Raw genomic sequence first — 13,003 nt, 5'->3', positions numbered from 1 at the left:
GATTGAAGGTACAAAGGCTATGTAGAAACAATATGGCTAGAACCTCTGTCTTGGGCGAGACAGAGGAGTTAGACAAAAAAGGTGAAATTTTGTTGGACTAGTTAGGAAATATTATAATTGCAATTGGGGTATATGGAGTGTTATGGGGGAACTAGTGCCTCTGGTATGAAGGTTTGCCAAACCCTTTTCAGGGCTGCTCATCCACTTTTGGTGTTCACTTTAACCCAGCTCTTACTTGTGCTCCAAGAGGGTGTAGATGTGCAGTGGCCACAACTGGGTAAGCTGTCTCCACAGATGGGCTAAACTACGTTCTAAACCAGATTGAGAGTAACCAACAAGCCTCAAACTGTTAGTGAGTTAGGGGGATGGCTACCTTAAGCGTGTGAAGACCTCCCCCAACCCATCCCCAGCAGAATGGGCAGATGAGAACTATTTGTTCCAATGGCCATGAAGGGAACTGTAGCAAGTGCTATGGAGGGCTTATAGTTTGATCAGTAATAGAAGACACCAGGGTCATCTACTGCATCACCAATCATTCTGACTTTTGTCTTGCCACTGGACTTCTGTGACTCTAGGAGAGTGAGACTTGTTTGGGACAAACTGCCTCAGTTTACCCAAATAACTCGAGGAGACCACCAAGTCAGGCAGAGACAGATTTATTACATTCTTGCAAGAATGGGCAAACTCAATAACTGAGTCGCAATGATAGGCCCAAACTTTTGGGTTTTTATAGTAATTGTAGGAAGGAAAGTCGCCATGTGCACTAGGCTGAGCTTACAATCTAACATCCAATCCTGTCTCACCTAAAGTGAGTGCTTAGCTCATGATCAGTGGATGGAGATATGTATATGTGTTCCAGGAACAAGGGGGAAAAAGGGAGGGGAAACAAGGTCAAAACGAAGGAAGAGGGAGGGGGGGGACAGTCAGATGTTTCAGATCTCACAGTTCTCACTGACCCCCCCCCTCCCAGCCCCTATCTCTAAAGCTATTCAACTTGAATAACAGGAAGAGTCACTCAGGTGTTTCAGCATTGTTCTGTAGTGGTGTTAATTTTAGAAGGATGACAGGCTTAAAATTTATCTTTGGCTATGTTGGGAAATCAAATAAATAGAATAAAGAATAAAAGAATAATCCATTGTTGAGACCCTAGGGTCAGGGGGATTCTGCTCTGAGAAAAAGAAACATGTCACTTAACATCTGGTCTCAACTTAATTGCCGTATCCTGTGCCAAGCCCTGTGATCACCTGTCCTTTCTTCTTGAGTCCCGAGTATTGAATCCCTGACCCACTCAACAGGGACTGGGGTTCTGACACATGATGGATTCCAGATAAAACTAAGATGTAGCTGACAAGTGGGGAGACTGAGCAGAAGTAAAAATACTGTTAATTGGCAATAAAACTTAAAGGAGACAGTGAGAATTTGACAAGCAATAAACTTTTAAACTAACTATACTGGGGCGGGGCTGGGTATCTTCCAGACCTCATCCTCAGAGTTTAATCTGACTCAAATCCATAGTCATCTCATACAGACTGAAAACTGCCCAACTCTGCCTCATTTAACTCCAGTTCAGGGCAAATCAAGGCATCACCCCCATGATGTCCTCTTTGAAAGTGAAGGACAAAATGAATGAATGGATGAATAGATAAAAATAGATAAATAAATGAGCAAATAAATAAATAGAGGGGGGAAATAAATAAATGGAAAAAAGAAAATGAAGGATGAACAGTTATAATCAAAAGTGGTATATCATAAAACGCAGGGAGCAGGCTAAGGGGAATAAGTTATTCTATAATAAAGAAAATTAGAATTCATATTTGTTTAAAATTTTATAAATCATCTTCATATATACAGTATTTTATATATCTCTTTGACATTAAGAAGCAAAAACAAGAACTTCCAACTCTTTGTCTTGCCTATACTTTTCATCATGTTCCTGAGAGGTTTTAAGTCTTCTATCTTGGCTTTTTTAAATGATACAATAGATATTTAAGGATGAGGAGAATGTCACCAGCTTATTATCATAATAAAAAGGGTAAGACCTTAATAGAAGAATGAAACATTTGTCAACACCATTTCTATATATTTCTTTGAAGTTCCTTCATATCCAAGCAAAAGGATTATCTTTGCTTAAGGACAGATGTTAGGAAGACTTTGTGTAACATATTTCTTTGTTTTATTGCATTATTTAATGTTATATTTATCAAGGTTTTTTTTTTAAACAAATGGATCTTTTTAGATACCGTTTTACAAATCAGGAAAACTTCAGGCCTACACAGAACAACATGGAGCTAAGGTAGGTTTATAATTTTTTTTCAATTCTCAATTGTTATGAAATTGACTTGTGTTAAATTTTGCTACTGTTTATAGTAGACAGAAATGTGGGTATCTTTTTAAGAAGCTATTTCTATAGAACTGTGTACAAGAGACCAATAATTTGGGGTCCCAATAAATTGTTTAGTGACATCTCTATGAGAGAGTGAAGCTGGTGACTTTGCACAGCCCTGCCTCACTTAAATGCAATTCACTTGCAAGTCAAGTCTCCTGATGTCATTGGTCCTATTCAAGAACAAAGGACAATCATCAATTTTCAGGCACTCCAATTATGAAAAACAACAAGTTCCATTTTTTTCTTGATGTTTCTAATGTCAAGGAGATATACACTAGCATATTCCTTCTTTTAGTCTCCTTTTTCTCCTCTTAAAATCCTTAGAACAGAATCAGTCCACTCCTAGCACCTCTGTTTTTCTTATTTAACTCCCTCAATATCCTTTGAAGACATTAAGCTTCTGAAGGGACATTTGTTTTTTTCTCCCCCATTTAGAATGTTAGGACTATATATGTCATCATAGAATTCTCTTCAATGGCTCAAATAAATTTACCTTTCTAGGTTTCTCTGGACTCAAAGTTTTTTGTTTGTTTTATTTTGTTTGTTTTTGTTTTTTTGGTGAGGCAATTGGGGTTAAGTGACTTGCCTAGGGTCACACAGCTAGTAAGTGTGTAAAGTGTCTGAGGCCGTATTTGAACTCAGGTCCTCCTGAATTCAGGGCCTGTGCTCTATCCACTGCACCACCTAGCTGCCCCTGGACTCATAGTTTTAAAAAAATTATCTAGACTTAATGAAGTGCTGTTAGTACAAATTAAACTTTTAAAAAAATTTTTGATTGTTTTGAACTTAAATGCAAAGACAAAAAAGAGAACATTCCCAAATACAGCTCAACATAAAGAGAAGATTCAATATTTTTAAAAATTATAATAAATACTACACATTGTTTTCAAAGCTACCCTGCTTCCTTCTAATTTTTCTTTTCTTCTCTGCTGTGAACTTTTTCCCTCCTCTTCCACCTTGCCCTAGAGAAGACTATAAGCACACACATTTATGTAAAACCATACTATACATACTCCTATTTATCATTTCTTTCTCTGGAGGTAGATAGCATTTCCCTTCATAGGTCCCTTGTAGTTAGTTTGAGTATTTATGATACTTAATTTGAATTAGTCTTTCAAAGTTGTTCTTAGGACATTATTTCTATTGAGATAATCATATGATTTTTGGTTAGTCTTGTTATTGAGGTGATCGATTATGTTGATAGTTTTCCTAATATTGAACCAGTCCTGCATTCCTAGTATAAATCCCTCCTGGTCACAGTATATTATCCTGGTGATAAATTGCTGTAATCTCTTTGCTAATATTCTATTTAGAATTTCTGGATCAATATTCATTTGGGAAATTGGTCTGTAATTTTCTTTCTCCATTTTTGTTCTTCCTGGTTTAGGTATCAGCACCATATTTGTCTCACAGAAGGAATTTAGTACAATTCCTTCTTCACCTATTTTTCCATATAGTTTGTATAGTATTGGAATTAATTGTTCTCTCAATGTTCAATACAATTCACCTGTAACCCCATCTGGCCCTGAAGATTGTTAGGAAGTTCATTCATGGCTTGTTCAATTTCTTTTTCTAAAATGGGCTTATTTAGGGGCAGCTAGGTGGCGCAGTGGATAGAGCACCGGTCCTGGATTCAGGAGTACCTGAGTTCAAATCCGGCCTCAGACACTTAACACTTACTAGCTGTGTGACCCTGGGCAAGTCACTTAACCCCAATTGCCTCACTAAAAAAAAACCAAAAACCAAAAAAAACCCTACTTGTTCATGTCTTTTTACATTTATCAATTGGGGAATGACTCATATTCTTACAAATTGAAAAAGTTATTTATATATTTGAGAAATGAGACCTTTATCTGAAACGCTGTCTATATAATTTCACCTCAATTTTCTTTTCTTCTAATCTTAGCAACATTATTTTTATTTGTACAAAACCTTTTTCATTTGATATCATCAAAATTATCCATTTTATGCCTCACAATGCTCTCTTTCTTGTTTATTCATAAATTGTTCTCCTATTCCTAAATCTGATAAGTAATATGTTCCATTTTCTACTAATTTTCTTGTAATATCTATTGTATCTATTTTGACCTTTTCTTGTTAAATGGTTTAAGATACTGGTCTATGCCCAATTTCTGCCAAACTACTTTCCAGCTTCCCCAACAATTTTTTACCAAATAATGAATTCTTATCTGCAAAACTTAAATCTTTACATTAGTCAAAGACAAGGTTATTATAATCATTTACTACTGTGTAGAAAATAGCTATTCTATTCCTCCGATGTACCTTTGTATCTCTTAGCTAGTACCAGATAGTTTCAAATCACTGTTTTATAATTTAGTTTAAGATCTGGTACTGCTAAACATCCTTCCTTTACATTTTTTCATTAGTTTCCTTAAAATTCTTTAACTCTTGTTTTTCCAAATGTATTTTGTTATTATTTTTTCTTTTTCTTTTCTTTTTTTTTTTTTTTTTGGTGAGGCATTGGGGTTAAGTGACTTGCCCAAGGTCACACAGCTAGTAAGTGTTAAGTGTCTGAGGTCAAATTTGAACTCAGGTCCTCCTGACTCCAGGGCAGGTGCTCTATCCACTGCGCCACCTAGCTGCCCCTGTTATTATTTTTTCTAACTCAATTTTTGATAATTTTATTGGGATGGCATGGAATAAATAGATTAGTTAGGTTACATTGTCATTTTTATTATATTGTCTTTGTCTACCCATAAATAATGAATATTTCTCCAGTTATTTAAATCTGACTTTATTTGTATAAAGAGTGTTTTATAATTATTTTCATGTAGTTCCTGGGTCTGTTTTGGTGGGTATATTCCCAGGTATTTTATACTATCTGCAGTTATTTTAAGTAGGATATGTCTTACTATCTCTTGCAGGATTTTGTTGGTGATATATTAAAATGCTGAGGATTTATGTGGGTTTATTTTATATCTTACCACACTGCTAAAATTATTGTTTCAACTAACTTTTTAGTTGAATCTTTAGGATTTTCCAAATGTATGATCATATCATTTGCAAAAAGAGATATTTTATTACCTCATTTTCCATTCTGATTCCTTCAATTTCTTTTTCTTTTATTGATATTGCCAGCATTTCTAAAACAATATTGAATAATAATGACACATAGTATAATCTCCCTGCTTATCTCTTTTAATTAAATCTATTTTAGCTTTAAGGTTGTCTGAGATCACAATTTCTTTATGTTTTTGGGTTGTTTTTTTTTACATCAGCCGAAGCATAATAAATTCTACTCCAGGCCTTTATTTTAACTCTGTAACTCTCATTTTTAATTGTGTAAACAACATATTGTCAAATTCTGATTTTTAATCCATTCAGTTATCCATTTCTGTTTTATGGGCAGGTTCATCCCATTTACATTCAAAGTTATAAGTACTAGTTGTATTTTTCCTTCCATCTTATTTTTCCTCACTGTTTATCCTTCTTGCCCTATCCCTCCTCAAGCATCTAATTGACTTATAACCACTATCTTGCCCCCCATTCCTTAATCTATCCACACCTCTGAAGAGTCCCTCCCTTACCCTTTCCCCCACCCTCCTACTTCTGCACCCTTCTAAAAGTCCCTCTCTCATCCTATTCCCTTGCACTCCTATTTTTTAATAAATTTAGAAGACTTTTATGCCCTTCTAGATGTATATACTATTCCTTCTTTAGCTTAGTTATAATGTAAGACTCCAGCATTAAGAGTTTTCCACGCCCACCTACTTCCATTTTAACAGTTCTTCCATTCATGCCTCTTTTGTATAATTACTCCATTTTACCTCTCCCTTCCCAATTATTTTTTTAGAATCATCCCATCATACTCAACTCAACTCCAAGCTTTTTATGTATGTATGATCTTTTAAACTACCCAAGTAATGATAACAGTCTTAAAAGTATAGATAACATTTTCCCATATAGGAAATAAACAGTTTGATCTATTAAGTCCTTTATGTTTGGTCTTTAATGTTTACCTTATGTTTCTCCTTGATCTTATATGTCAGATTTTCCAGAGAGTTCTGGTCTTTTTTGTTATGAATACTTAAAAAGTCTTTTAATTAATTAAATGTCCTTTTTTAAAAAATATCAAGATTGTATTCATCTTTGCTGGGTAAGTTATTCTTGGTTGCAAGCCCAGTTCCTTTGCTCTTTGAAATATAATGTTCCAAGCCCTTCTTTCCTTTACTATAGAACCTGCTAGAGCTTGTTATTCTGACTATCTCCACAGTATTTAAATTGTTTTTTTCTTGTTGCTCTGAAACTAGGCTAATAATATTCCTGTATGTTTTCATCTCAGGATCTCTTTCAATTGGTGATCAATGGATTTTTTTCTATTTCTGTTTTGCCTTCTTGTTCTCATACTTCAGGGCAGTTTTCCTTAATAATTATATGTAATATATCTAGACTCTTTTTTAAAATCATAACTTTCAGGTAGTCCAGCAATCCTTATATTGTCTTTCCTTTATCTGTTATCTAGATCAGTTGTTTTTCTAGTGAGATTCACATTCTCTTCTTTATTTTTTTCATTCTTTTGATTTTGTTTTATTATTTTTTGGTGTCTTATAACATCAACTTCCCCTTGCCCACTTCTAGTTTTTTGTGGTTTTTGTTTTGTTTTGTTTTGTTTTTGCAGGGCAATGAGGGTTAAGTGACTTGCCCAGGGTCACACAGCTAGTAAGTGTCAAGTGTCTGAGGCCAGATTTGAACTCAGGTACTCCTGAATCCAGGAGTGCTTTACCACTGCGCCATCTAGCTGCCCCCCACTTCTAGTTTTTAAGGTTATTTTCTTCTTTAAGTTTTTGGATTACTTTTCCATTTGGTTGACTTCCTTTTCATAATTTTCTTTATTTTCTTGGACTGCTTTTCTTTTTTTCCCTTATTTTTCCTCAACCTCTCTCATTTGGTTTTTAAAGTCCTTTTAAAGCTTTTCTAAGAACTCTTTTTGGGCTTATGACCATTTAATATTTTTTCTTTGAAGTAGGGAGTGGTTTTTTTTTTTAGCTTTACTACCTTCTTCTGAGTACGAACTCATTGTCTTCTCTGTCCCCATAGTAGCTATCTATGGTCAGGTTCTTTCTCCTTTGCTTACTTATTGTTATTATTTTTTGGCTGCTTATTATAGTCAGGTTATCGTCCTGAGTTGTGGGGGATGATGCCTCTGGCTTTAGGTTTTACTTACTGTTATTTTCTAAGCTGCGTCTGGGAACCGAACTTCAAGCACTCCTCACTGCCCCTGAGTCATTCCTAGGCATGCAGTCACTGTAAATGATCTTGCTCCCTGCAGTCCCTCTCCCCTGCTCTGGAACAGAAGCTAAAACCAGAGACTCCACTCTCCTGTGAGTTTCCCCAGTCTGCAGAGTCCCCTATCCTCTGCTACAGCACCATGGCACTCACCGAGAATGTGCTCACTCCTTGCCCACAACCACAGCCTGGACTTAGTCTGGTCAGCAAACCTATGCTAGGGTTTTCACTTAACCCTCATTACCCTGCCCAAACAAAACAAAACAAAACAAAACTATGCTAGAAGCCCAACAACTGGAGAAGATCCTTCAGTCTTCCTCTGTTCAGTCTGATACCTACACTTTCTGTGAGGTGAAGATTTCTGAAGTTGAGACCACTGCCTGCCTCTGGGGCTTGTTTGTTGATCCAAGGGAGTCTGCCTGGAGGTGTTTGCACTTCAGTCAGGCCAAACCTCCTCTGAAGGTTGGTCCTTCCCAATTGTCTTAGGAGGACAAATGCTTTGTCTCAACTTTTAATTATTTCTTCTGCTCAAAATTATCTTTGTAGCAATATTTTTTATCGTGTTTCTGGGAGAATCTTGAACACCTTGGTGTTTACTATCTTACTCTACCATCTTCCTATAATCGTCTCTCTGTTTTTATTTCAAATTTCCAATTCAACTCTGGACTTTTCATCTGAAATGCCTGAGAATCCTTTATTTCATCAAAGATCCATTTGCCCCCCTATAGATACTTAGCTTTGTGAAGTAAATTATTCTTGGTTATAAATCTCTGCCTTTTGGAATATTGTATTCCAAAATTTTCTTTAGTTTTTAGTAGAAGCTACTGCTCCTCCTACTACTGTTCCTGCTGCTATTACTACTACTGAGCATTCTTGACATTAAAAGATTAATTCTTTCAGTGGTCAGTGATTTGATTGAGAATATTCAGTAGTAGTGGTAGCAACATTAGTTAATAGTAATAATAGTAGTAATAGTAATGATAGTAAATATTTTAAGGTTTAAGGCTATATTTCCCTTATGACTCTTTAAGGTTTGCATAGTGCTTTATCTACATTGTCTAATTTGGTTCTCCCAACACTCTTGTGAGGTAGGTGCTATTTTTATGGAAGTGAAACTCAAACTTGGCTGATGATTGAATATGGGAGGTGAGGGAGAGACAAAAGTGAAGGATGATTAAAAAAAGTGGCACACTTGTATCGTTAGAAGGATAATGGTTCCCTAAATAGAAATGGAGAAGTTTAGAAGAGAAATGAATTCTGGGGAAAATAAAATGAGTTCTGTTTTGGATGTGTTGTGTTTGAGATGGCTATGCAACATTTAGGTAGAAATGTATAGAGATGGGGCAGGTAGGTGGTGCAGTGGATAAAACACTGGCCCTGGATTCAGGAAGACCTGAGTTCAAATCTGGCCTCAGACACTTGACACTTAGTGACTGTGTGATTCTGGGCAAGTCACTTAACCCTCATTGCCCTGCAAAAAAAAATGTATAGAGGATATAATAATGCATAGAGCATCATCATAAAGATTTTGTGCATTAGTAGTTGATATCTGTCATTCTTTTTTTTTTTTTGGTAAGATTATCTGTTGATTTTTTTATTACTTGAGGATCTTATAGTCTTTAAGATAGCTTAAAAATCCATTTCTGGGTATCTTTCAAATTTTCATTTCTAGCAGGGACTCTTTTTTTCTGTGTATATTTGGTCTTTACTTCATCTTCCCCACTTTTCTGTATCATATTGTAGCACATTTTGTGTTGAAAACTTATGTGGTGACATCACTATACTCAGTAATAAAGATAGATTAGTATAGAAATACCAGCAAATCTGTTTCAGTTCATATGCATTTGTTATTTTCTTTTCAGTTCATTTTATGTAAATGCTCTTGGACTGGCTCAGTTTGATCCCATGCCTACCTTTCTGTGGCCTTGTTTTCTTCTACACTACTTTTTACAGTTTTTAAAGAAATGCTTGTTGTGGTCTTATACCATATTCTTTTGTAATGTTGTATCAATGAGTATGTTGTCTAAGTTGGCTTTGCTCCTCATTACTAGCTCTTTCCTCTTTGGTAAAGAGAACAAATGTTTTTAGACTAAGGAATTGTATAATCTCTTTTGTTCTCCCCATTGGGACAATTATTTTATTTTACTTACATTTCTTTGAGAAAGGGTGACAATCAGAGTCCATTTCCAATTTTTCTGAGTCATCAGCTTGCTTAAATAGGCTAAATTTGAGTTGTTGTAATTGCACACAATGTTTCACTTTAATCCTAATTTAGTATTGATTTTTACTTTTGTTCTATTTAATCTGATTACTCATAGGTAACTAATTCTGAAACAATTGCCATACCAGTAATTAATAATTTCCTGTTTGTAAAGGTATATTTAAACAACAGTATTATGCTGATGCTTCATCATTACAACAATATTAGATTTTTCAAGTCTATGCTAGTAGAGTATAAGCTTGGGTAAATTTGTTCATGCTAGAAATTCTTCAAGTATTGTCTTAAGCAAAAATTATATATCACCCCACCTAAGCACAAAGAGGTTCCTTGTCAATGGATTGTCCACTAGACATTCTTTGGGAATCAGTAAAACAAAGAAAAATACATAAGGGCCCTAAATCCTATGAGATCTTTTGCTTCTGTGGTTACTGTGGTAAAATGGGTAAAAGGGGGACAGAATACCTAGAATCACACAATTTTATATCATCTATGAACATATGTAGCCCATATAAATTCTGGGTCATCCTTATTCTAACTTTCATCCTCACAGTTGATTTGGATTCCCATAGCTAGGTTGGCTACATCTTGCCTTTAAGGTTCTAGGAATATTATTGAAAGCTCACGTGTAATTCAGTACTACCCTCTACTGGAATTCTCATTACTATATTTTCCTCAAGATTATCTATTGAGAAGTAGTTTAGTTAGCCAGATATAAGTAGTTTTTAGAGAGGAGTATTTATTTACTAAGGAGGCATAATAAAAACAGTTGGTACAAAATATCCTCCCTAAATGTTTGCCTGCCATATCCTTCTACAAGTGTATATAGAGTTGAGGGGAAAGTGGGTTCAAGCTTAGAAAGCACATGTGGCTAAGGTTAACTCACAGCTTTTGGCTGCTGGAAGTCCTTTTCTCCTATCCATTTGGGGCTAAAGAAGTTCCCCATAGGCATGTATAGTGTCTTTCATGGGTTCCTTGTAGAGCCATGAGCCTAGCCTGTCCTTGGCTCCTGTTGATGCAAACATTCCTTCTGTTGATCTGGGGACACAATTTAGGAGATGGATATAAAGATAGGAAGTCCAACATTTTCTAGACTCTTCAGAGGTCCTCCTTTAGTCAAGGATTAGAGGAAGAAAGGAGAATTGGTCTCCTTTTCCCTTCCTCAACAATTCCTTTTCAGGAGAGTTTAGCTAGAACACCATGTTCACTTACTTCTATAATCAATATCTTTTCTGAAAATGCTTTGAAAATGGAACCAGAGGGCGTAATTAAATCCATCAGCCAACTAGAACAGACCTCTTGGCTAGTGTCATGAATATGTCAAGTGCCTTTCAGAATACTTTTTTGTATTTAATAGTTCAAGGCCCATGATTAGAATTAAGATGTGTTCTCATCTAGTTAAAGTATCCCAGCTAAAATTGGGTGGAGTGGTATTGACCCCGCCCTTACAGTGGTATGAATGTTAAATACTAATCTAGTGACCAATGCATGGAACTATTACTGGAACTGAATCATATCAATCTCAATATTCTCACTATGAATGAAACCAGAAGATAAAAGAAATTTAAAGCTAAATGAAAAAGGGCCTAACAGGATCTTCTTGAAGAGGATCAGACAAAAGTTTTATCGTATCCAAAGGTAATAAGAAAGATCATTTCATGAAATGTCTTGTGTTTATGATTAGCATTTACAAAAACACAAGTTTGAAGATAATTGCAGCTTATATATCCATTTCTGTTGCAGTGAATAAGATGGTAGAGAAATTCTATGAAGAGCCTAGTAAAATCCTGCAAATTAAAATATACTTTAATATTCAGTGACCTCAATGTAAAGGTGGGATAAGGAGAGGCAACAAAAAATATGTTGGAAAATATGGCTCAGGATTAAGAAACTGAAGAGGATATTATGCACAAAAGTTTTGTAATTACTTTCTTCAAGAGAGTTGAGGTGCCTCTACATGGTTAGTCCCTAGCAACATCACACACAAAAAAGTGAAATGGCATTAAAGGAAAAAGGAAGAATAGCTGAATCAGATCAAGTATATTGGAGATGACACACCTTTGGGGGGCATTTAGGGATTAATTATACAAAACCTTAGTCAAGTAACAGTTTTTGAAAATTGGGTTAGATTATAAAGAATTGAATTACTCTGTGAAACAAAAAGAAATACTCAAGTAAAAATTCAAAGAGGAAAAAACAATCAAATGTAAGGTATCACCTACAAAAAAAAAAAAAGGCTTGAAAAACAGCTTGAAGATTTCTACATAGAAACACCTGAAAATCTCTATGATAAAAAATGTTAGATATGCTATTCCAAGAAATTATGAGTGAAACTGCATAGACTTATTACAATTAGAGGGCAAAGTAAAAAACATTTTTTAAAATCTACTAGTCACATTCTGAAACATCAAAGTGAAATTTCCTGGGAGCATCAGACCCAAAATCCAGCACTTCCACACTGAAGAAAAAAATACTTCAAACAGACAGAAAGAAAGAATTCAGGTACCAAGGAGCTACAGTGGGTATCATACAAGATCTGGCAGTTACAACTTTAAAGAAGAAGAGAGCTAGTAATGCATTATTTTGGAAGGCAAAAGATAAAAACTTACAACCATGAATCATTTACTAATGAAATGTTACTAGGAGGAAAACCTTTTAAATAGGGAGCTTTTAACCATTCTAACTTAAGAGGCCAAATCTGAGTAGATACTTCAAACTTTAAATACAAAAGTCAAGAGAAACACAAAAAGGTAAGTAAATTTGAGCAATTTGAAAGGGATTTTAGGATGATGATGTGTATACATTCTTAGAAAGGAAGAAGGAAGTATCTCCTCATAGTCCTAATGTCTACAAGGGTCATAAAGTGAGTAAAAAGACAGCAAGCCAAGGAGCAAGTGAGATCAAAGGGACTTTCTCACATAATTCTGGTGCTTGAGAAGAACATTATAGAAACATGAAGGAAGTAGGCTGATCAATACTTGTGCCTCACTTTCCTCTGACTTGGACAAAGAAGGATTAAGCACACATACATTGATGGAACACAGATTGAAGCATACTATTTTTACTTTCTTTCATTTTTTTCCTTTTACTCAAGTTTTCTTGTGCAAAATGACTAATATGGTAATGTTTTATGTAATGGTACATGTATAACC

The 13,003-nt window shown here is 35.2% G+C and overlaps 1 protein-coding gene across 1 annotated transcript in view; it reads left to right on the top strand.

Moving 5' to 3' along the window:
- The window catches only part of C1H18orf63 (chromosome 1 C18orf63 homolog), a 68,845-nt gene that overhangs the window by 10,400 nt on the left and 45,442 nt on the right, over positions 1–13,003 (top strand). Inside the window, exon 4 of the mRNA XM_043977034.1 lies at positions 2,237–2,293. Within this exon, the coding sequence (XP_043832969.1) occupies positions 2,237–2,293 (57 nt within the window). The remainder of the gene's footprint in view (positions 1–2,236; positions 2,294–13,003) is intronic.

This window comes from Dromiciops gliroides, chromosome 1 (genome assembly GCF_019393635.1).
Source record: "Dromiciops gliroides isolate mDroGli1 chromosome 1, mDroGli1.pri, whole genome shotgun sequence".
NCBI lineage: Eukaryota > Metazoa > Chordata > Mammalia > Microbiotheria > Microbiotheriidae > Dromiciops > Dromiciops gliroides.
The sequence above is the reverse complement of the archived record's forward strand: the minus strand, read 5'-3'. Positions and strand labels throughout refer to the sequence as shown.